General features: G+C 37.4%; 1 protein-coding gene across 2 annotated transcripts in view; it reads left to right on the top strand.

Annotated features, from left to right (window-relative positions):
* Nucleotides 1-24872, top strand: part of Usp24 (ubiquitin specific peptidase 24) — a 124935-nt gene that overhangs the window by 45806 nt on the left and 54257 nt on the right. For both annotated transcript variants that reach the window (XM_048351409.1, XM_048351408.1), the window contains exons 13-32: nt 3365-3472; nt 3622-3717; nt 3812-3973; nt 4153-4200; nt 9556-9663; nt 10200-10349; nt 11018-11149; nt 11919-12030; nt 13567-13643; nt 14822-14962; nt 15376-15429; nt 16219-16334; nt 18933-18999; nt 19131-19241; nt 19828-19926; nt 20006-20179; nt 20415-20500; nt 20668-20761; nt 22083-22238; nt 24210-24307. In XM_048351409.1, the coding sequence (XP_048207366.1) occupies nt 3365-3472; nt 3622-3717; nt 3812-3973; nt 4153-4200; nt 9556-9663; nt 10200-10349; nt 11018-11149; nt 11919-12030; nt 13567-13643; nt 14822-14962; nt 15376-15429; nt 16219-16334; nt 18933-18999; nt 19131-19241; nt 19828-19926; nt 20006-20179; nt 20415-20500; nt 20668-20761; nt 22083-22238; nt 24210-24307 (2189 nt within the window). The remainder of the gene's footprint in view (nt 1-3364; nt 3473-3621; nt 3718-3811; nt 3974-4152; nt 4201-9555; nt 9664-10199; nt 10350-11017; nt 11150-11918; nt 12031-13566; nt 13644-14821; nt 14963-15375; nt 15430-16218; nt 16335-18932; nt 19000-19130; nt 19242-19827; nt 19927-20005; nt 20180-20414; nt 20501-20667; nt 20762-22082; nt 22239-24209; nt 24308-24872) is intronic.

The raw sequence follows: 24872 nt of genomic DNA, 5'->3' as shown, positions 1-24872 counted from the left end.
TTCATCTTTAATTTGGTCTGTGGCCCAAGTGTTGGATAACAGTGTGGGGTTTAGGCTCCAAGTATTTGTATAGCCTCTGTGGTAACCGTTGTTATTGAGGGTTACCTTTAATCTACTGTGGTCATATATAATACATGGGATGGTGTCAATACTATTGTATTTGCTGAGGTTCTTTGTGTGGGCTATGACGTCGTCTATTTTGGAATATGATCCATGGGCTGCTGAGAAGAAGGTGTATTGGGTCTCTGTAGGGTGGAAGATTCTGTATAGGTCTGTCAGATCCATTTTTGGATATGGTGTTACTTAGGTCCTCAGCTCCCTTGCTAATCCTCTGGGTGTTGGATCTGTCTCTTGGAGAGTGGGGTATTAAGGTCACCACTATGATTGTGTTTGCGTCTATCTTGTTCTGTAATTCTGTGAGAATTTGCTTGACATATGTAGGGCCTCTTTTGTTCGGTGAGTATACATTTATCACCGTGATGTTTTGATTCTGGATTTTTTCTCGTATGAATATGTAGTGTCCTTCTTTGTCTTTTTGAGTTGATTTTAATGAAAAGTCCACCTTGTTTGAGATCAGGATGGCTACACCTGCCGTTTTGGTAGGTGCATTTGCTTGGTAGATCTTGCTCCATCCTTTCATTCGGAGCCTGTTTTTGTCCCTTGCTGTAAGGTGGGTCTCTTGTAGACAGCAGATGTGAACTTTTTGTTTGCGAATCCATTCTGCCAGTCTGCTCGTCTTTATCGGAGAGTTTAAACCATTTATATTTAAAGAGATCAAGGATAAGGGTGTTTTTTTCTCCTTCCATTTTCTTGTTGGGCTGTTTTTTCCTCTTTTTTTTTTTTCTTGCCTTAGTGAGCTTTTCTTTCTGTTGGACTTTGGCTATTGTAGTTCTTTCTGATTCTATCTGTGTGTCTTGTACGGTCTCTGTTGGGTGGGGCTCCCCTCTTAGAATTCGCTGTAGGGCTGGTTTCTTATTCACATACTCCTTTAGCTCCTCTTTGGTGTGGAAAGCTCTGGTTTTCCCTTCGAATGTGAACTCCAGTTTCGCTGAATATTTGATCCGAGGTTGCATATTGTTAGCCTTAAGTACTTGGATGGTGTTCTTCCACTCACTTCGTGCTTGTTAAGTTTGTGTGGATAAGTCAGCTGTTATTCGAATCCTCTTCCCATTGTAGAAAATTTCTTTCTTCGCTTTGGCTGAATTGAGAATTTGCTCTTTAATCTTGAGGTCTGAAGTCTTGAATATTATGTGCGTTGGGGTGGCTTTTCTGGGGTCTGGCCTTCCAGGTGTCCTATAGGCTTCGGTTACCTGGATGGGGTCCCCTGTGAGATTGGGGAAGTTTTCTGCAATAACTTTATTGAGAACATGTTTCAGTCCTCTGCTCTGGTGTTCGGCTCCTTCTATTCCAGTTATGCGCAGATTATATCTCTTGTCTTTGTCCATTAGTTCCTGGATTAGTCTGCCCTGAAGCTTCACCGTTCCTTGGAAGTGTGGTCATTTTCTGGTTGTAGTCGGCTGCTTCATCGTCCAGGCGAGAGATTCTGGATTCCATATGGTCCACTCTTTGTGTTATGGTTTCCGTTGCGGAGTTTATGGATGCCAGAGAGCTATTTATGGTTGTCAGATCAGCTCTGATCGTGGAAATTTCTTCCTTTAAAGAGTTGTATTTTAAATCTATTTTTTCATGCAATTCAATTCTCAGGATGTGAAGGTTTTCTTTAAAGGAGGCTTGCATTGTATCCATTTTGGCTTACATTTCTTTCTTGGCTTCCTGGGTGTCCTTCAAGATTTCTGCTCTAAACTCCTTGAATTGTTTTCTGATTTCATTTCTGACGCTTTCCATCATTCCTGTTAACATGGCCTCATTTGCTTTTTTAATCTCCATCTCCTCTTGAGTCGTGCTGCTTTTTGGAGCTGGTGAGTTGGCTTGCTCTTTGATGAACTGTGTTATGTTTCTTTGTGATTTGCGCATCTGGAGATCTGTGGATGGCTTCTCAGGTTTGATTTGTAGCTCTGCCCTCCCTCCTGTGTAGGTGCATCTACTGGAGCAGGTGCTGCCGCTGTGGCCCCGCCCACCAGTGCAGGGTACGTCTACCAGAGCGGGCGCTGTCACCAGGGGCCCCGCCCACCCGTGCACTGTGCGCCTGCTACAACAGGCGCTGGCGCTGTGGCCCCATCCACTTTAGTGGGGTACGCCTCCCAGAGCGAGCCCTGGGTTGTTGGGTTGTGTTTGCGCCCTCCCGCGAGTCCATTGGGGGGGGGAGCGGTATGTCTGGGGCCCAGTGGGATTGATTGTTTGGGCGTGGGTTAGCACCCTCTGACCTCGCCTCTGCTGCGAGGGGGGGACGTGATCAGGCCCAGGTGTCCCTGCTGTGCTGGTATTGCCCACCAGTGCCTGTGATTTTAGTTGTAAGAGTTCGCGAGGTCCAGGCACCTCGGGTGGGGCTTGCACTGCTGGCCGTTCCCGGCCCCTGTTGGCAAGGGGGCAGGGCTGATTCGGCCAGATCTGGATCCTGTGTGGCCTTGGGGCTGCTCCGCCCTTCCCCTGCTAAACTGACTTCCCAGTGCCTGATTTGGGGGTTCTTTGTTCCCTCAGGGTGGGGAGGGGGAGGGAGGGAGATCTAGCTTCTTTGTAGGGCTTGGGTCTCTGATAGCTGGTCTCCCGTTGGTTGAGGGGGTAATGGGGGACTCACTGATCCTGGATTGTGTGTGTGTCCCGCGCAGCTGTTGGTTATTCAGGGGGTGGCGAAGTGTCGTGGTGGCTTCCCCGGTTCCCTCCTTCTGCCGCGCTGGGTTCCCCAGCCACCGTCTGTCCCAACCCGGTGTGGACCCGAACTTCTTGTCGCTGCTGTTGTATGTCTTGGTCCGCACCCTCCCTAGTGACCGTGGGGTCTCCCGCTGTCTGAATTCTGTGCTCCCGGCAGCCTGTCTGCCGATCGCCGGGTTCCCCTTTCCCAGCCTGGCCCTGTTTGGGCCAGGGTCGGCTGGTGGGGGGAGGGTGCCCCGGAGATTCTCCAGCTCCGTGTAGGTTTTTGGCTCTTCTTTTTTACTCCTTTGTGTTTTCCTGCGTATCTCCACTGCTTCTGGCTGCTGGTTTTGCTGGGTTCTTGATAGGGTGTTGGGTGTTGGAGTTCCCGGCTCGCTATTCAGTTGGAGCGAGTTGGGATGCCTCCCTACTGTGTCGGCGCCATCTTTCTAGCTGATTACTATTACTAATAGTTATTAGATGTAATCTTGTCATTATCACTGTAAGGGACTGCTTATTAGGCAACTTTGTTATATTGTTTCTTTTGCTTTATAAACTAAGTGTGAGAAGACAGGTTTGCCATGTTCCAAGTCTTCACTGTTGTCCTCCTTTCTAGTCTGGACAATCGTCTACTGTGATCGAGAATATTCACACGATTATTGCCGCTGCAGCTGTGAAATTTAATTCAGATCAGCTTAATCATTTGTTTGTTCTCATTCAGAAGGTATGTGTTCAAACTTGCTTACTTTTAAATCTTCCAAAAGAGCTTTAAGTTCTTTAAGCTCCTTAACTGTACCAGTAGCTGAGTTTAGTGTACTTGACGTTTTGGCTTGTGAAGCCATCTCAGTGTCTTGGTTTTTTTCTTTTATGCAGAGCTGGGAGACAGAAAGTGATAGAGTAAGACAGAAACTGCTGAGTCTGATTGGAAGAATAGGTCGGGAAGCCCGCTTTGAGACCACTTCTGGAAAGGCAAGAAAATTAAGTGGAACTTTTTTTAATCTACAAATGTTTGTAACAGTTTTATGTGCATATCAGCTGACTCATCATAGTGGTGTTATTGTAGGTGTTAGATGTACTCTGGGAACTGGCTCATCTTCCAACCCTGCCCAGCAGCCTTATTCAGCAAGCTTTGGAGGAGCACCTGACAATCCTTAGTGATGCATATGCAGTGAAGGAAGCAGTCAAGAGGAGCTACATCATTAAGTGCATAGAAGATATCAAAAGGGTTGGTTTTATCTTTGATCTAATTTTGTTGTCAATAGCAACAGTTTGAGGCAATTAGTTTTAATTCCCTGTTACGTAAATGAAATTTCCTGTTTGGAAGCTCTTAGAGTCTAAATTTAGAAAATATAGATAGGTGTCCTTATCTAATTATTTAAATGTCTCTTAAAATGAAATTTTCAGCCTGGAGAATGGTCAGGTTTGGAAAGAAACAAGAAGGATGGATTCAAGGTAAGAATTTGCAGATGGAACCAATTAAGAGGTACACTAACAAAATGATTACCATTAATAACTTGCTTTAGAATTTTTTTTTCTATGCTTTACAATTTTAAAACAATATATTTTATTATTTCTTATATCAACCTGATGTTGATGAGCCATGATTTATGTAAAAGCTGGTAGTCTTAAAGGGAAAAATGTATATGTAGGGCGCATTGACATTTTTATATGGTTTTAATGAAATTTTATAAAAGATTGTAAGTGTAGTTTTCCTCTCTCAAATTAGAACAAACACACACATAATTTTATTAAGTGAAATGTATTCTAAATAAATATTATGCCCGTTTTTCTCCAGTTTGGGAGAAATGGAGGAATATTTGTAGGTAGGAGAGAAGCAAAGGAAGAAGGAGATTATTCACTGATGGTACATAGTTTTTCAGTTGCTTGCTTCAGATATGTTCCTTGGTAATTCCTTAAACACATGGTTATTCAATGAGTATTTAGTATTGGTTCTTGGTTTTAGAAAGTGGGATTAAATAGCACCTACAAGAAGACTGTGGCTGTAGAATCCCTAACTTTAGGATGCTGGCCCCAAGGATGCAGTGAACTTTGGAGTGTCCTTGGAAGTAATAGTTAGCAGACATAGCAGTACTGATGGCAGCACTCCTGTTGCTCCTGTCCTTAAACCTCACATCTTTCCTCTGAGAGAGTTTATCCCAGTGGCTATCTCAATAGAACACGTTACCATTGGTGCAGCAGCCCTGATTCCTGTCTGTAGTCTTCCCACTGTAGCCCACACAAAACTTAAAGCCTACCTCCAGTAGATAGAATCTCATTTTCTGAATTTCATGTTAATATTAATGTAAGAAAAGTTTCCTTTAAAATATCTAGTGCTTAATATTTCATTGGCCAAATATATTACTTGGTTTTCATTGGTATTTCTTCAGAGGAGCTGGGATACTGCTAATTTTCATTGGTGTATCAGAGACTCTTTTTGTCTTGAGTTATATTTGGTCACTGGTTACAGCGTTTACTCAGGGGTATTTAAGAATGTTATATTTCCTATTTCTGACACTGAAATTTGATCAAGTGGATTTTCTGTGTATGACTTGGCTTTAGAAATTTTGAAACACAACAAACCAGAGTTAATTATAAGAAATTATTCCTTTAATTCAGAAGCCTTACTCTTTCTATTCAATTTGAATTTTTCCTATTTTCTCAGCTTGGTGACTTAAATAATTTGGCAAACTCTCTCCTTGTGATCGAAAGGTTTCCATCAACTCATTGAAGTTTTTAGGTCCTAGTAGTAGCAGTAAGAGGCAAAGGGTCTCTAGTAAAATAGTCTTTTCTTCTCAGCAACACATACTTCTTTTTAAATATAAAGATCAAAGCCAAAAGGAGTCTTCCCTCCCTCCAAAGAAATAGCTTTTGGAACCAAAATCCTTCTGGGTCTTTTCCTCCCTTGTCAAAGTTAGGTGTTACCTAACTCTTATGATCAGTCATACCATTGCATCTTTATTGCTTCTCTTTGCAGTTACTTCATTCATGTCTTTGTTTTGTAGCAAAACCTAAAAAGTAGTAGGGAAAATTCTGAAGTCCTTTTATGAGACTTGAAAGTAATATCTTCCTTTTTTAAAATTTCCCCACTGCTCCCAATAAAGAAATTCTGATGTACTGTTAGTTTCTTCCAATAATACCTTGCATTTTTATATAGCACTAGCCAATTTACTAAGTGCTTTCACACTTAAGTGCACATTGCTAAAGGGGGGGCAGTGGGAAGATCAAAGCCCCCTGGATATGGCTCCAGGCAGGGGGGTGAAGTATTTACTGCACTAAAGATGTTTTTCTGTGCTATGCCCTTTCCTGCCAGGCAGCAAGGTGGGCTGACTGGGGATTATGTCTCCCTGCCAGGCTACACAGAAACTAAGCAAAGGGTAAGACAAGATCACCCACCTCTTATTCCCCTCCCACCCTCAGCTACCTCTGTGCCCCCAACTGATTCCCTTCCCTCTGCTTTGACACGCTTAAAATTCCCAAGTTCCACTGTTGTGTTCAGAATTTCTGACCTTTATTTAACTGTTTCTGTAGATTCTGCAAAGGTCCCCTCAGCTCCTTTGGTCCTCTTTCTTCCCTTCGCTTCTTTTATACCTTCCACTGTCTATCCCAACCTATTCTTTCTTATTTCACTTCTTTTTTCTTTCAATTAAAAATTTAATGTACTCATCCAACAAAATTACTAAAATACCAATTTTTAAAATAGCATTTTTACTCAGTTAGTTGTGTTTGCAAATTCTCTTAAGTTGTTTTCTTCAGACCTCTTAGGACAGCCCTAGTAGGTCTTCAGCGAATGTAAGTTCCTCTGCTTATTTTTCACTCTGCACCCTGTGAAGATACTTAAATCCTCATTTATACAGGCTGAGTGTCCTTTATCTGAAATGCTTGGGGCCAGAAGTATTGCAGACCTGGGAAAATTTTCTATTTTATATCTACATAGACTTCACTCACTGAATATCCCTAATCTGAAATTCTAAAATCCTCAATAAGATACTTTTTGAGAATTGATCCTGGCACTCAACTTTAGATTTTGAATTAGAGATCCACAACTTGCCAGAACATGCAAGGAAAGTAAATGTGGCAAGATGTATCTCACAGCGGTGTGCTTAGTAGAGGAGGACATGTCTAAACAATTTCTTCCTCATGCAAGGATTCTTACTTTAGTTCTAGATAAAAAACTGAAATAGCAAGACAGATGAGGAAGTGAGGATGTTCTGTTTAGGAACAAGAGAACTCAAAAAAGAATGTGAAAGCATTCTTTGAGTGGGTACTTATAGGACTACTAGAGACTTTTGGTCCAGTTTACTTTTTTTTTTTTTTTTTTAACTCCTAAGGAATTACATGGAGACATGTTTCATTATCAATGAGCTTTCTTTTGCAAACAATCTGAAAATAGTATACACTGCATTCTGAGGTGTAGTGCATTCTCATCATTGGAAATAAACCTTAAACATAGTTTTGTGGGTTGAGCCATTTTACTTCTAAGGCTTCATCTAATGTGGACATCCCATTAACTCTGAAATCTCAACACCAAGGCATCATCAGATATTTGCATTTTAGTTGTTTACCATAGTCTTCAGTAATTAAACAAGAGTAATTTAAATTTCTCTTGGAAGAGATATGATAGATTAGATGGGAAAATAATACTTAATACTTTTACTGAGTGCTGCACTTGACAAAGACTATCAGAAAGAATTTAAAAATTTTAATTTTACATAATTAAGAATTAATATATAATTTACATTCAAAGGATAATTTTCCATGTTAAAAGCATTCTAGTCATAGTTGACTAGCTGATCATAATGATACTGTTTAATATAAATGTGTGCTTATTGAAGAGTTCATATTTATACCTTAATTTTTGTTATCCTTCTAGAAGGTATGGATTTGGATCTAAGTTCACAGTTTTACTCATTGCCATTTTGTAATATTTTAGCAAAAATTTCCCTAGTTTCTCAAATAGTTTCATTCACTATATACCATATTTCTGTGATTCTAAGATGCTAGTGATTCCAGCCTGTATCAGAAAATGAAACTGGTTATTTTACTTTTCACAACTATTGCTTATATTCATGGTCAGAGGTTGAGTATAACTTCTTGTGGCCCAGTTAGGTACAGCTTCTCCATAGCACACTGATGAACATTGTCATAGTATAGGAGCACTTTGGACCCGCTGAATCCTTTCACATTGAATTTTGAAGCTTGTTGAAGAATGGAGTTTTGTTTACTAGTTTGTTTGGTACTTTGTTACTACTCAAGCTACTTTTTTCCTGACTTGATAAATACTTCAAAGGAAACAGCTTCTCTTGAATTAAGATGCAGCTTAAGAGAGAAAGACAGTGCTGAGTGATACAGCCCTTCTTCACAGGGTATGAGTCTTGTCACACCAACTTCTGACTTTGAAAAAATGCTTTAATCTGAGACCACTGACAGCTTACTTTTAATTGCAAATTAGTCCTACTTTTGATAACATTTAAGCAACATTTAGTGAGCTAAATTTAAGTTCAAAAATCATTCTCTTCGGAACTTGCTGATACCTGTAACACACACCTTCTGTGTACAGTTAATTTGCACATACTTAGGTGAAAGCTGTTATCAAAACTTACACCTGTGCTTAGTGGTTGATAAGTTTCTTTTGATGAAATTTGTAAGAAGTCATTTTTGGAAATGTTTAAATTTTTAAAATTTCTCTATCTTAGAATCCAGGAAATAATGGTATTTACTAATTGGCTAAATCTCTATGAGACAAGAAAAATAGCATGGTTTTATCAATAGCTTACACACATTGACATGTTCAGCAGTAACATGTTTTTTGCAAAAGATTTCAAAATTATTTTTCCTCCCCACAGGGGTCTTTTGTAGAGAATCTATGAAATAAGAATGCTTTTAAAACAAAAGATTTAGCCTCTTACCTACAAGCTAAGGACTTAATTGTTTTTTGTTTTTTTAATTAATTACCAGGTGATCAATGATATTTAATCTGGTATTCAAAAATTTACAGTGAGATTTCATAGTTCAAAGGGAGCTATATATTTTTTTTTATGAGAAAAAACTTCATGAACATCAGACTAGATTGTCATGGACCAATTTCAGAAGTAATGCTTTTGAGAGTGTTATGAAATACCAAGTTTAATGTGAGGAAATCCTCTAATAATTAATCAAAAGAATGAGGTTGTTAGGGGGTGAAATGGGAAGAGACGCTGGGGATTAAACCCAGAGCCTTATTCATGTTAAGCACATAATCTATCTCTTAGTTGCATCCCCAGCCCTTACTAATACAAATAGTTAATTCTTACATAAATTGTTTTAAGAAATGGAAATGTGTTTTCTTTAATATATAGACCACAGTTAATGTCTTGATTAGATTTTTGCTATCTTAATGATGTAATGTATAATTAAAGAAAGCCTATTCTTAGTCCATTTTGCTTTCCAGCTTGCTATTAGGCTTTCACCATGAATTTATTTTATTTTGTTAATATAATATGTCTTAAGCAGCCTGTGCTACTTAACCTATCCTCTGAAGTTGCTAATTCTTCATTGTCTGTTTTTTGCTGGTATACCCCTGTACATTTACTGTCATTTCACATCCACTCCTGTTTGCAGTTCTTGGCCTTAAGAAATTGCATGCAGAATAAGAATTTGAAGACTGAATTAGGAGTGCATGAAGATAAGCAATGAATTAGCAATATGAAGAGGAGAACAATAGAATGTTTTAACAATAAAACCTAATTGACTTGGAAATTTTTTGTAGCTAATACATGAATCTTCCGTTCATCTCTAAATTTACTTAATATAACTTCTTCTTAACCCTAGTCATCTCAGCTTAATAACCCCCAGTTTGTGTGGGTGGTGCCAGCTTTACGTCAGCTCCATGAAATCACTCGTTCATTTATAAAACAAACGTATCAAAAGCAAGACAAGGTAAGAGTATAGCTATTTTGGATTACTATAACAAAATAAGGCTAAATTTTTTAAATTTATTGTCACTGTATCTTTGTTTGTAATTACTATTAATGTGATTTAAATAACTTGATAATCTTGAATTTAAATCTTATCTATGGTTATTATTCTTGTGATATATCCCTTACTCCTTTTGTTTTTATTTGTAGAAATAGTTAAGCCAATTTTTAAAAATAAGAACGATATTGAAATTAGAAAAGATGTAAAAACTTGTTTTATATTGTAAAAACATTACGTAGCCTAAAGAACTAGCTTTTTCTCAGTGTTATAGACCTACAAAGAAAGATCTAGAAAAGTAACAAGCTCTGAAAACTCAAAAGATAATATCTTTTAGATGCAAAAAGTTAACAAGTATCTTATTTCCCTATTAAATGCACATACCAGATGACATGTGAAGAAATAATCCTTGTTTTCTCCCTCACATGGGTTTACAATGGAAAATAGAAGTATTAAACGTACAAAATTTTCATACCACTTTTCTTTGTGTTTCTTTCAAGAGCATTATTCAAGACTTGAAGAAAAATTTTGAAATAGTAAAATTGGTAACAGGAAGTTTGATAGCTTGTCATCGACTTGCAGCAGCTGTAGCTGGGCCTGGGGGCTTGACTGGATTGACCCTAGTGGATGGCCGATACACTTACCGGGAGGTATCAGGCACTGTGTTTTTATTTCATGGTTTTCAGCATTGACTTGACCTTTTTCTACTTAAACTGTAAAATACTTGGTGGATATAACCATAAACAAGGAGCTTTTCTGCACAAGGCTAGCTAGCTCTCTTCCACTTGAGCCACAGCTCTACTTCCAGGTTATTGGTACTCAATTGGAGATAAATATCTCAGACTTTCCTGCCTGGGCTAACTTTGAGCTGCAGTCCTCAGATCTTAGCACCTTGAGTAGGTAGGATTATAGGTGTGAGCCCCAGTGTCCAGTTACCTTTTGGATGATGGAACAACTTTGTGTCTTGACAATAATCACTTCAAATTGAAGTTTAGAAAAATATTTGTAAATTCATATTTCAGTAAACTACCAAAGAATTGCCTGTAATAATATTAATTTTTTGTATTTGGTATGAAGTAATTATTACCTGTGGATAATGAGTTACGCCTTTTAAATAAATTTACTGGTAGTTTTTGAAAAATCTTAATCCTTCATTTGTAAGTTTGTGATGTTTTACTTTGAAATTACTGGTATTAAATGATACTGACATTCAGAGTCAGCTGAATTTGCAATAGACTTGAAGGAACTTGTTTGTTTCAGTGTTTCTTTTAGGTATCAATGCCTAAAGTTAACAGATTCATATTGTTTCTTTTTGCAGTATTTAGAGGCACACCTGAAATTTCTAGCATTTTTCTTACAAGAAGCCACCCTGTATCTTGGATGGAACCGAGCCAAGGAAATCTGGGAGTGCCTTGTGACTGGCCAGGATGTTTGTGAATTAGATCGAGAGGTAAGAAGGTAGGATTGTAGATAAGTAAGGCAGAAATATTTAAATACTGCACTCTTTATACATCTCACTTTTTTGTGTGCCTTAAAGTTCCAAATACATTTCAGCTTATACAAGCATAAATAGTATTGACTGGTAGATTATCAATGCTGGAAAAGATAAATTGTGAAATATATATCCCTGATATAAATGAATGTGGGAATTCTTGGATAATTTTTTTATCATTCTGAAAAAAATACCAAATTTAACCAAAAGTATACAGATAAAGAATTAAGTGTATATTTTAATTCCCTGCCTTGAAACTAACTTCAAGTTAGTACTAGAAGACCTTGAGCTCCTTAAAATGATGTTGCATCCTAGAAACACTAAAAAAGCAGCAGTTTGTCAAAAATGTAATAAATCAGCAGCATAAACACTTGCTTTGATGTTTGCTAACAATGAGTCTTGCTTGTCATTGTTACAGAACGATCTTAATTCCTTCATAGATTGGTTGAGAGCACCAAGTACATGACACCGTGCTTGGCACTGTAAGGCTCAAAAAGTTAGTGGAAAAACCAAATTGTGAGTGTGTTTGGATTAACTGGGGAAAGATTGCTAGCAACTTTTCATTTAACTGCATAATTGCAGGCATTTCAGTTTTGAGTGGCAAGTGACAATTAAACAAACTTAGAAGCATTGAAAGATAATGTCTTTTACTTTTCCCATGTTCTGTGTGTTTTTGCCTGGAAAGGAGTTTAGTTGGTTATAGGATCATATCCATCTTAATCCACAGATGTGCTTTGAGTGGTTTACAAAAGGGCAGCACGATCTTGAGAGTGATGTTCAGCAGCAACTCTTCAAGGAGAAGATACTAAAATTGGAGTCATATGAGATCACTATGAATGGTAAGCAAACTTACACATTTTATAATCCTTCTAGTAATGATCTGGGGACATGGCTTAGGCACCTACCTAATAGGCTAGATGTCCTGTATTCAAACCCAAATTCCATCCTACAGAGAGAATAAAAAAAAAAAAAAGGTGAACATAGTCCTACTATTAATATATGGTCCCAGTTTCTTTCACACTCTCACCAATAGTTAAGATTGTCTTGCCTTATTTTTTAAGACATCCTAGTAGGTGTGAGGCAGTGTGTTTTTTCCTGATACATAGTGATACTGAATATCTACATACTCTGATTTCTTGGCTATTTGTATATATCCTTTAGTAAAAATATCTATTTAACGCCTGTACCCATCTTGTTATTGAATTGTCTTTTGATTATTGAGTTGCAGAAGTTCTTTTTATATTTTCGCTACAGTTACATACTTTGCAAATCTTGCTGTTTTGCTTGTATCATTTTCCTGATGGTGTCCTTTGAAACACCAGTGTAAATTTTGATTAAGTGCAATTTACCTGTATTTTTTAAATTATCTTCAAATATTTATACAAAGGGGTTTCAATTTAATATATCTATTTATGTTTACAATGCACCTTGATGCCTATATATTTCTGGTGCTTGTGGGTTTTTAAATTTTATTTGGTTTTTGTCTCTCACTCTCTTTTTCTTTTGGCTGGTCCTGGGGTTTGGATTCAGGACCTGAGCTGTCCCTGGCTTCTTTTTGCTCAAGGCTAACACTCTACCTCTTGAGCCACAGCACCACTTTCGGCCTTTTCAGTTTATGTGGTGCTGAGGAATCAAACTCAGGGTTTTGTGCATGCTAGGCAAGCGTTCTATGGCTAAGCCACATTCCCAGCCCCTATCTTTCCCTCCCTCCCCCTTCCTTCCTTTTTCTCCTTCCTTCCTTCCTTCCTTCCTTCCTTCCTTCCTTCCTTCCTTCCTTCCTTCCACCCCCCCTCCCTCCCTCCTTCCCTCCCTCCTTTCTTCCCTTCTTTTCCCTCTCCCTCTCCCTCTCTCCCTCCCCCTTCCCCTTCTCCTCCCCCTTCCTCTCCCCCTCCCTTCCCTCTATCTCTTTGGTGAATGCTGCTTGTACTGGGGTATAACCTCAGGTCTTCCTGTTCTTTTTACACTGTTTCCCACTGAGGGCTGATACTCTCCTACTTTGAGTCACACTTCCAGTTTCAATGTTTGCTGCTTAATTGGAGATAAGAGTCTCTCAGATTTGTCTGTCCTACTAATCTCTTAACTGCAGTGCTCAGTTGGCTCAGGTCCTGAGATCTAGCTACAGGTGTATAGGTGAAATCCACTGCACATGACTGTTTATCTTTCTAAGATAGGCTCCTTGTGTGTTGCTGATCTGAAACTCTTAGGTTCAGTCTTCCCATCTGTCTTTACAGTAGCTGCATGTGCTTTTTTTTATATCATATCTAATAAACTGTTGCTAAGAATTTTCTCTTCTAAGTGCTGATCCATTTGGATCTTTTCATTGACTTTCTGTGTACTTGGAGTACATGAGTTTATTTGGCATTCTATAATTTCAGGTTTTAACTTATTTAAGACTTTTTTTGAAAATGTGAATCTCTGCGATCATCGATTAAAAAGACAAGGCGCTCAATTGGTAAGTACATTGTTCTCAAATCCAGATAATTTAGATTACCTAGTATAATTTGATATTTAACAAAATAAGCAACAAAACTCTAGTGTCCTAATTGAGAGAAAACGTGTGCATTGTTACACCTCTCCCTTCTAGGTGCCCTGGAGGCTCCCTGCACTGTACTGCCTCACCTCACCAGCCTCCTGAGGGATCATACTCCTTCTCATAAAAAATTTGCCTTCTTTTGATCAAGGGGCAGTGTTGCCCTCTTGTGGCTAAGTGAACATTGAAGGGGAATAGTTTCCTATCTAGGTATCCAGTCCATCTGTACCTAAAATCACAAGAGTCTTCAGTCCTAGGATCTCAATAGCAGTGATTGCAGAGCAAATTTTAAGAAAAATGAAGCAAGAAAATGGGAATATGTAGAATGTATATAGCTTATATTTACATGTATCCTTAAAAAAATAAAAGCAAGGCCATCCATCAATGGCTCACATCTGTAATCTGACCTAGTAAGGAGGCTGAGGGCTGAATTTCTCAATTTGAAGTCATCCTAAGCAGACATCTCCAGTTATTTGCCAAAAAGCCAGAAGTGGAAGTGTGGCTCAAATAGTAGAGTGCCATTCTTAAACAGAAAAGCCAAGTGAGCGTGCAAGGCCCTGAGTTCGAGTTCCAGTACTGGTGATATATGCAAAAAATAAGTCCCTTTCAATTATGTCTTGGCTCTGGTAGTGGTCAGAATATTGATAAGTTCTGGTATACTTTGGATCCTAATATTTCTAACTTTACTTTCGAAGTACTCAAGAACATGAGTTTATAACTACTTCTAGCTTAATGCTCTTCCCTTTTGAAGAAAAACTCACAAAGATGGTTGCCATCTCACTTCTTCATGGTTTGTATGTCAATAGCCTATTTGGATAGATGTTCAGCTTGGGTTCAAGTGTCTACCGAAACATCTCCATACCTTTCAAGGTTTCTATGGATGTTATCCATGGCTTCTATGATTGGTAAATTTTTGTTTTAAAGTTTCATATCAGTTTAATTGTATTTTCATTTGTAGCTAGCTTTTTGCAGCTTTAATTCATAATTAAACTGAAGAATTTCAGAATCATAAAGTAACAAAACTATCACCAATAATTTTGTTATCCTGCTTTGCTATGTAACTTTATTTGCATATAATTTTATGTTTTTATTTTGAACAGTATGTAGAAAAATTGGAATTGATAGGAATGGATTTCATTTGGAAAATCGCCATGGAATCACCTGATGAAGAAATTGCCAATGAAGCTATTCAGTTAATCATAAACTATAGTTATATTAATCTAAATCCTAGGTTAAAGAAAGTGAGTATCCAAGGAAAGAAGTTATTACTACACAAAAATGCAGAAAAATATTTTTATAAGTTCTAATCCTTGATATATTCCTGATTGGCATATTTATTTTGATGATTTTTTTTCCTAAGTAATCATTACAACTAAATGTATCTCTTCCTTGCAAGATTCAGTGTCGTCTTTTGCTTTTTCTTTCTACCTCTGTAGCTGCAGGAAATTTTCTCTTTGTTAAATTGTTGTACAAAGAGGTTAGTTAAAATTCTGTAAGTCAGGTTATGAGTACAATACTTCTTGGTCAGTGTCACCCTTACTTCATTCATACCCCTCTCATCCCTACTCTCAAGTTACATAGTTCATTTTTTTACATTATGTACATTGAATATAATGACCACATTGGCTCACTCTTCCTTCTTCCATTCCTGTAGGATTCAGTGTCCTTACATAAGAAGTTCATTGCTGATTGCTATACAAGATTAGAAGTGAGTAATAAATTGTATTTAACCTGTAAATTAAATGATTTTTTCAGTATATGTTTTTAGATAATATGTAATGTTGATGTTTGTGGCTAGACCTTATTAGAAGAATTTACCAGAATTACTATATTATACTATAAAAGTTCTACATTTTGGCATAAGAAATAGACATTTGTCATGATGCCTCCATTGTGGAAATATACTTTTTAGGAAATCTTCCCTTCCCCCTCCTGCTCTTGCCCTCCCTCACTCTGCCTATCTCCACTTTGGAATGAAAAGAACTATGTTCAGAAACAGGTCTATACATTCCACATTGCTTCACTCATAGCTGGTGTTCTATCACTTGAGCCACATTTCCAGCCCCAACATTCACATTTGTAATAGAGTCTTGCCTTTTTTTGTCCAGTAATTTTCTGTAGGCATTTCCATTCTTGTTCTTCATGTTTTACATAGTTTATATAATTGCTATTAAAGACCATAGCACTCAGTAGTCTTGAGTTGCTTTGTCCATTGGAAGCCTGCTGTTTAATACTACCTCATTTATTTTTATTGCTTTGTTTCTAGCACAATTGTGAAGCATTAAATACTCATTTTCAGTTGAAATTTGTGCTTAAGCTTTGTACCTAGTAAGGAGTATTACAATGCCAATCCGATTACAATGTCAATAAGGCAATCTTCCTGGTAATAAATATATGCTGTAGTTTATACAGTGATACTGTAGCCAGTGCAACAAAAGTTATCAAGTCCAGATTAAAAAACCCTAATCTGTAATCATTATATCATGTTTTATACTAGGCAGCCAGTTCAGCACTTGGTGGCCCCACTCTAACACATGCTGTGACCAGAGCAACAAAAATGCTTACGGCAACAGCTATGCCAACTGTAGCAACGTCTGTTCAGTCCCCATATAGGTAAGTAGTTACAGAACTGAAAGTTACTCATACAACACATGAATACATATTTGTTTGTTTTTAATGGTATGTCTCTTCGCCCATGAATATTTGGTAGTTTTTGGTTTTCTTATTGTGTATCATGACATTTGTAAGCACTCATATTTTGGAGATTGTAAGTTCCCCATCATGTACTCTAAATCTGTGTCTCAGGGTCCTATAGTTGTCACAGTACCACCCAAGTATTTCTTTGCTCCTACTCTTGTGTCTTGTAGAAATTTTTCTCCCATTGTTTTTATTTTATAGTACTTTTTGTAAGGTTTATTGAAGTAGGTAGACTTAGATATAGGAAAACACCCACGCAGTATTCAGGCAGGAGAGAAAGCTTATTCCCGAACTGCTGGCCTGGGGCAGAGATGATGTATGGCCTCAGAAAAGGGCTGAACCACCAAAGGGCCATGCTTCATCTAGGGCAGGGGTGGGAGGTATGGCCAGGTGGATTGGATGTGACCTCAGAGAAGGAGGAGGTAATTGCCTCCAGGTGTGCCAGTTATCTAGTTAATGCAAATACTGGGTGCAGACTTAAAAAAACGGGCAAGGATCATCTACATGGAGCTCTTCTAGGAGTGGACCTTGCACTTGTATTCTGTATAATATGAGTGGGTTACTCTTCAGGACAGAATAAAGATGTATTCATTATTTGACGAATAAACAGTCAATTAAAACATTCGCCTAAGATGACTTTCTAAAATAATTTCTGGTGAAAATATGTATCCTCCTCACATATTAAAACTTCAGGCTGACGTCTTTTATTTGCCACCTTATTTTTTTTTTTAGAGTTTTAAGATGTTGCCAGTGGAATCTGAGTTTACTGTTTGCTTAACTTCTTTAAAGTAGAAAGGAGAAGTGAGGAATGTTTTAAGAGCATATTAAATTCAAATGACTAAGATATGGGGTTTTCTGAGCGGAATTTCATTTCTGGTAGGCAGCACCAGGTACTGATTCCACAATGCCACAGACAAAGGCTTGTACTCTGTGCATTGCTCTCCTGTCCCCTGGTGCTAGGACCCACGTAGTCTGCCTAGGATCAGTTTTGTGTAGAGATACTTAGAAATAGGGCCAATGTTCTGGCTCATAATCTTTTTAGATCATTTTTAAAATGACTTCAGTACTGTGTTGCTGTTATTCTGAAAGAAACAAACAGAATTTAGACTTCACTTTTAAATGGCAGAAGTGGTTATAGGATTTAAAACACTCAAGTGTTTTTCCTATTCTCATGTTCTTGGAACAAAGTACTTCATTAAGAATAAACTTCATGCCAGGTGCTGTAATCCTAGCTACTCAAGAGGCTGAGATCTGAGGACTGCAGACTGAAGCCAGCCTTGGCAGGAAAGTATGAGACTCTTATCTCCAGTAAACTACTCAAAAAAGCTGGAAGTGGCACTGTGGCTCAAGTGGTAGAATGCTAGCCTGGAGTAAAAGAAGCTGAGAGACAGTGCCCTGGCCCCAGAGTTCAAGCCCCAAGACCGGCAAAAAACGAAGAATAGATTTCACTAAGAATTCCCTGTTACATATTTGTGAGATGTAATTTGTCTCAGTTCATTAGCAGTTTATCAGATTAATCATTCAGGATCTGTTAGGTTGGAATTTCCAACTACTGTTTCTTACAACAAATGTACTTTTTTTTCTTCTTACTAGTTATTTTTTATTCTGAATCACTAAATGTTTGGCCGACTATAGAGGAAAAAGCCCATTTTTAATTGTCTTACAGGTTTTAGAAAGTAGAGCTCATAAGAACGTATAATTTCACAGTTGGATTTTAACATTTTTGAAAGAACTTTTTGATATTTATAATCATTCCAGTTTAACCTATAATTCAGGTTTTAGAATTTAGAACTCAAACTTATTTATTATTGCTGTCAGAATGTGTTTAATCACATTGCTTGTGATGCTGGTACTGAGGTTTGAATTCAGGGACTCATACTACCTTGCTCAGCCAGAACTCTATCAGTTGTCTTCCAGTCCAGCTTTATGCTAGTTAGTTGGAGATGGAGTCTTGCAGACTTTTCTGCCCCAGGTGGCTTTGAATCATGATCCTCCAACTCCCAGCTTCCAAGTAGCTAGAATTACAGGTCTGAGCCAATGGCATCCAGCCAGATTTAATTTTCAAACAGCATTTCTACTGGTTTGCATTTGTCTCCCATTTTTCAAACAGTTCAGAACTTGGTCAAATTCCATGTGTTTACAGAATTTTGTGACATTTTAGTTGTACAGTTATGAGAGTCAAACTAATTGTTTATCCTTGATGGATTGATAGTAGATAGACCTGGATACTCAGGTCCTCTATTATGTAAACCCCGGTTTAAAAAAATAAAAGGAAGAAAGGAAATGTGGAAGGAGCAGGTCTTTCCTCCATATTCTATCAGTATTATGCTTTGAATAGGTATACCACCTCCTCATTAGGCGAAAGGGAAGGGAAGTTTAATCTTTGCAGATTTCAGTTTTGACCATAGACTTATAACGATTATTATGGTTTTGGTGAAACAAGGCAGAATTGAGCAGAAATCAACAGTTCATTTAAAGTACATTTTCAAGTTTGTACTTTCTTTTTATCTGTAGATCCACAAAACTTGTGATAATTGAGAGATTACTGCTTCTGGCAGAACGCTACGTCATCACAATAGAGGTATGCATTGATCTTTTTTTTTTTTTTTTTAAAGCAACCTCATTCATCATTACTAGATGAGATATGTTAGAATATGTTTGTTGACATGTTTTATAATGGAATAATACCTCTGACTTGACTTTTTTTCCAAGGATTTTTACTCTGTTCCACGAACCATTCTACCTCATGGTGCATCATTTCATGGACATATTTTGACTCTTAATGTTACCTATGAGTCTACCAAAGATACTTTCACTGTAGAGGTAAGTATACATGCAGTTCTATAGCCATTTTCATGATTTGTTATTTTGGTAAGAACAGTGTTGATGGAGAGAGCTGCATGAGTCATGACTCTAGATCTGAAGTGAAACTACAAGAAGCTAAATAGATAAATACATAATAGCAAGTGATGATAGTGTTGTAAAGAAAAAATTAAAGTAGGCAGGATAACTTGACAGAAAGTGATAAATATACATGAGCTATTTTAGACAAAGACCTCTCAGATGGTAACATTTAAGTAAAGATTTGAATACAGTGACAGAGTAAATAAATGGTGTTTATTTAGAACACTCCAGGCAAAGGGAATAATAAGAACCAAAGCCTACAAGATGGTTGGCTAAATGGAGCACAGTGAGAAAGGGAAGGAGTGGCAGGTGTTGCAGGAAAGGAAGAGCTTGTGATTCCACATCTCAAATGATGAATTGGGAAGAGGCTGAAGTAGAGTATTTAATGCTAGCCTAAGGTTCTCTGCTGTGTTTGTAGCTTCTGAAATATAAATGTGCAATAAGTATTGTTTAAAAGAATAAGTAAATGAATTCTCTCACATCAGTGTTGGGTTGTATTTTACAGGCTCACAGTAACGAAACAATAGGCAGTGTCCGGTGGAAGATAGCAAAGCAGTTGTGCTGTCCTGTGGATAATATACAGATATTTACAAATGATAGTCTGGTAGGTTTAAATAATAGTTGACACTAGTGATACTTTTCTTCTTGCCCTCTCAGTAATTAAAAATGCCTTTTTTTTGTAGTTGACGGTGAATAAAGATCAAAAGCTCCTCCACCAGCTGGGCATTTCTGATGACCAAGTCCTTACAGTAAAGACCTCTGGCAGTGGGACCCCCTCTGGGAGCTCAGCAGACTCCTCAACCAGCTCTAGCAGTAGCAGCAGTGGGGTTTTTAGTTCATCATATGCCATGGAACAGGTACTGGGGTATCAACCTTAATGGAGATACAGGTCTTTTCTCAGACAGTTTAGGATGTCAGAACTGTGTATCATGGAATTTTGGCATTCAGGTGTGGGGGGAGGAGATGTAGAGTTTACAGTCTTCTGAGTGGTAGTGGCTATCTTTTCAGAACTAATATTTCATGGTTTGTAACTGCAATTATAAACAAAAGTCTTCTATAAGTATATATTTATATTTTCCCTTTTTCTGTCAGGAGAAATCCCTACCTGGTGTAGTGATGGCTCTTGTGTGTAATGTGTTTGACATGCTCTACCAGCTTGCCAATCTAGAGGAGCCAAGGTAAATATGAGTATTTGTGAAGCTTTAGAAAAATAGAGTTATTGAGGTTAATGAGCCAGGGAACTCTTTTTACTTGAAGTGTATTGTACTGCACATAACATACAAAACGACTTTGTTAATATAACTATGGCTTATACAAAGGAAATTAATATTTGACTTTTTTTCAGGATAACACTACGAGTACGAAAGCTTCTGCTGTTGATACCTACTGATCCAGCCATTCAGGAAGCCCTAGACCAACTTGATTCTTTAGGCAGAAAGGTATGCTTATCTAAAATAGTTATTTAAATAGCATGTAAATTTTATGTCATGATTGAGTGAAAACACAACCTAAAGTCAAATAAAGGCCATTTTCTTTTGAAAAATACCATTGCCATGAATGGGCTATCAGAACTTCATGTTGACTTTTGAAATGTCTAGAGTCAATAGTGAGATCAAATATTAGAAGAGCATGTAATGTCATCATTTCCCTTCCTGCTTTATATGAGGAACCTGAAGCCCAAATACATCTTGTTGGGTCAAGGGTCAGACTGTAAAATACATTTTTCTTCTCATGATGCTTCTCAGGGCCTGATTGTTGAGTTTTTTATATAAATGAATTACTTTTCTTTTCCATAAGTAACATTTAATGTTCATTTTAGCTGTACATGTTGGTGCACACCTGTAATCCCAGCACTAACGAGGCAGAGGCGGGAGGATTTCAAGTTCAATCCCAGCTTGTGTACTCAAGAGGAGCTGTGTCTCAAAAAAAAAAACAAACAGCCAAGTACTGGAGACACAGTTCATTGATGGAGTACTTCCTTAGTATGTGAAAGGCTGGGTTCATCCCAAGTTCCACAACAGAAAGCATAATAGTCAACTTCAGTTTTCTTATTGTTTTCATAGAGTTGTTCCTTAAGAAGTTTATAAATAAATTGTGTTTTATCCATCATATTGTTTAATTATATTCTCAGAATAAATTCATTTAGAAAAAAATTCATTTGATCTTTCGTATTCTGCATTTTAGTAATTGAAATTTAGTTTTTGGCTTAAGTATGATTTTGAGATAGAACTAATATAATTATAAAATACATTACTGTTATCTAAAAAGTAATTCTCAAGACAGCCCTATTGTTTAATTACCAACATTTAGTAGTACAAATTTTAAACATAAAAATTGTAAAAATGATATTTCTGGAATGGGTTAAAATGCATTCTTGTCCTTTTTTTTGCCAGTCCTGGGGCTTGAACTCAGGGCCTGGCTTCTTTTTGCTCAAGGCTAGCACTTTGCCACTTGAGCCACAGTGCCACTTCTGGCCATTTTCTATATATGTGGTGCTGGGGAATCAAACCCAAGGCTTCATGTATACTATGCAAGCACTCTTGCCACTAGGCTATATTCCCAGCCCCTAGAATGCATTCTTAACATCATGTACTGTATTTGATGTTGAACACAGTTGTATGATGTTTGATATTTTGCCAATAATTACAGATTTATGTAGCTTTATGACACTATTTTTTTTTAGAAAACTGATTTAAAGAGGAAAAGGATATTACTTTGTTATTTGTGCTCTCAAGGCATTTGTATCTCTTTTTTGTTTAGAAAACATTACTTTCTGAAACAAGTTCTCAGTCTTCAAAGTCTCCATCCCTCTCTTCAAAGCAACAGCATCAGCCCAGTGCCACTTCAATCTTAGAAAGTCTTTTTCGTTCTTTTGCTCCAGGAATGTCAACCTTTAGAGTACTCTACAACCTGGAAGTAAGAAGCTTTGTTTTCATTTCACTTTGACAGATCAATTTTGGTTTGCACACTTGTGCTATCAGGCGCCTTAAACAAGCAAAAGATTGCTTTCTTATATTAAAAGGGTAATCTGTAAGAAAATTAGTTTGGGGAAAAATTTGAAACTTTTGCCTACTCATGCCTATAATCACTGTTACACTTGCAAAATAGCATCTAAACACATAATTAGGAAATAGTATATTTTAAATGTGTCCTTAACCTTCCTTTGGAAGTTTTGAAAATCTGTATAATATAAATTATCTTCAGCCTTTATTATTATTTCAAGGTTTAAAAAACTATTGATGAATTAGACAAATAATATTTGAATTATTATTACTAGTCCATTCACAATGCTTTAATAAATTCTGTACACTAGTGGACACAGTTCTGGAGGATGGGAAATCTAAGTCCAAGACAGCAGTAGATCTGGACAGGACAGGACTAGTAATCTTTTTAGGACTGTAGAGTAATTAAGTTGTCCTGACAAGTGTATTTTGCTTTTGAAAACTTTTCTCAAAAGACTTGTTTTTGTTATTTGAATGGTTAATTTCCTTGTATTTTGCTCCTTCATTTAAGTTTGCCCTATAAAAAATGCTTCAAAATAGTTATTCTAAGCAACTATTTCTGAGAAGAACCCACAGTCACTAAATGATTACCCATTAAGTATGAGGAGTGCGATTCTGTAAATGAAGAGCTGAGTTAGCATAGGAAGGAAGAACAGAGCAGACTTCTCCCATGTAGTGTTCATCCTGAGACCAAGGAGTCTTTTCCTCAAAGACTACCCTAGGAACAAAGCATCTCTAACACATAGAAAATCCCCAATTAGAAACCCAAGTTCATAATCACAGAAGCAGATTTTTTTAGACTAGAAAAGGATCTTGGGCTATAGTAACTTAAAACTGAAGCAGTAAGATATTTTAAATCACAACCAAGCTATAGTTTCTGGAGCACTTATTTTGTGCTAGTGCTTTCACTGAGCACTTTAAACCTGTATCTTAAATAATCTCAGCATTCCTTTGGTGATTTGAGTCTCATAATCCTCCTTTAGCCAAGGGGAGAACTAGGGACAGGATTTGTGATCTCTCAGCTCCTAGCTGGTCAAACTAGAATGTTAATTTTTAGTTGTTCTATATAGTGTAGTTGTGTGGCAGAATTCTCTTATTTGCCACAGTATTTGGTTAATCTTTTCTTTAAGCATTGCAGTTGTCAGAGAAAGGCTTAGATATTAGACTGAGAAACATTCAGATTTTAATTCTAATCATATAACTGAGTGGGTGTCAGTCTCTGATCTCAATCCCTTCAACTGTGGAGTAAATCATATGTGCATTGTAGATACTCAATGAAATGAGGTAGGTTCGTAGGGAGCAGCTTCTAGGGGACTATGTATTTGAAACTTCTGCTTTTGTACTATTTATTTTGCCATACTAGAGTTTGAACTCAGGCCTCCTAGTTGGATGGCTTGCTGGCTTGGCTGTGCTCTACCACTTCGACCATGCCTCCAGTCTGGCTTTTTGATAGTTAATTGGAAATAGAGTCTTGAGTTTCCTGCTTAGGCTGATTCTTTCAAACCACAATCATCAGCTTCCTGAACACCTAGGATTATAGGTGTTAGCCAGTTTAGCTGGCTGGCTTTTTTTTTTTTTTTTCAAGTACATTTAGTTTATCACATAAAATATTCTGTGAAATTGAAGGTCAGAGACTTTCACATTTCTGAGTTTCAGGAGAAGAGAAATGTAGCTTGCTTTAGAACAGAAATACTTTTGAACAGAATGTGAAAAGTGTGATTGCCTTTATTGTGAATTTATTGTCCTAATTGTCTATGTACTTCTAAGAGAACTAGCATATGGCTTATAAAGAAATGTTGGCTTGAGTTATCTATATGTTTTTTAGTAAAGAAGTAACTTCTGCAGAAAATGTTGGGATAATTAATTATGCTTGTCTGTATCCTAGGTTCTGAGTTCCAAACTCATGCCAACAGCTGATGATGACATGGCAAGAAGCTGTGCAAAATCCTTCTGTGAAAACTTCCTGAGAGCGGGAGGTTTGAGGTACCTGCTTTGCAGAAAATATATGTTCTTGTTTTCTCCTATAAAAGCCTTGCCTCCTTCTACTTGGTATTATGTGAAGTGTGTGTTAAGAGAGGAACTAGAAGGAATGGTGTTTCAGTCTATTCGTATATTTTAGCTTATTTTGTGACTTAGTTTTTCTTGAAAACTTGACAGAAGCATTTCTCTTTCCCTTCTGGTGTTGGGGGAATCCTCAAGAAGAACTGAGGTTAGGAGCCCGTATCTGTTTCTTTTAAGTCTGTCACCAGTTTTGAAGTAAAGTGAATTTGGTTCATAGTAAAATTTATTCCACAAGGCATTATCCAAGGTATACAGGGATAAATTAAGACATGTTCCCTCCCTTTAAGATGTGTGTGGTTTAATTTAAGGGAAACAGACAGCTAGCTAACGGTCTTGCTAAACAATTAAGTATTAAGACAGAGCCCTATTTTTAAAAAGTGATGAGGAAAGGAGGTTAAGAAAGTACTTCTGTAACTGCAGATACTTGGGAGACAGATAGCAGGAAGATCTTGGTTTGAGGCCAGCTTGGGGAAAAGTTTATGCAATT

The sequence above is a fragment of the Perognathus longimembris genome, chromosome 7 (assembly GCF_023159225.1).
Source record: "Perognathus longimembris pacificus isolate PPM17 chromosome 7, ASM2315922v1, whole genome shotgun sequence".
Classification (NCBI taxonomy): Eukaryota; Metazoa; Chordata; class Mammalia; order Rodentia; family Heteromyidae; genus Perognathus; species Perognathus longimembris.
The sequence above is the reverse complement of the archived record's forward strand: the minus strand, read 5'-3'. Positions and strand labels throughout refer to the sequence as shown.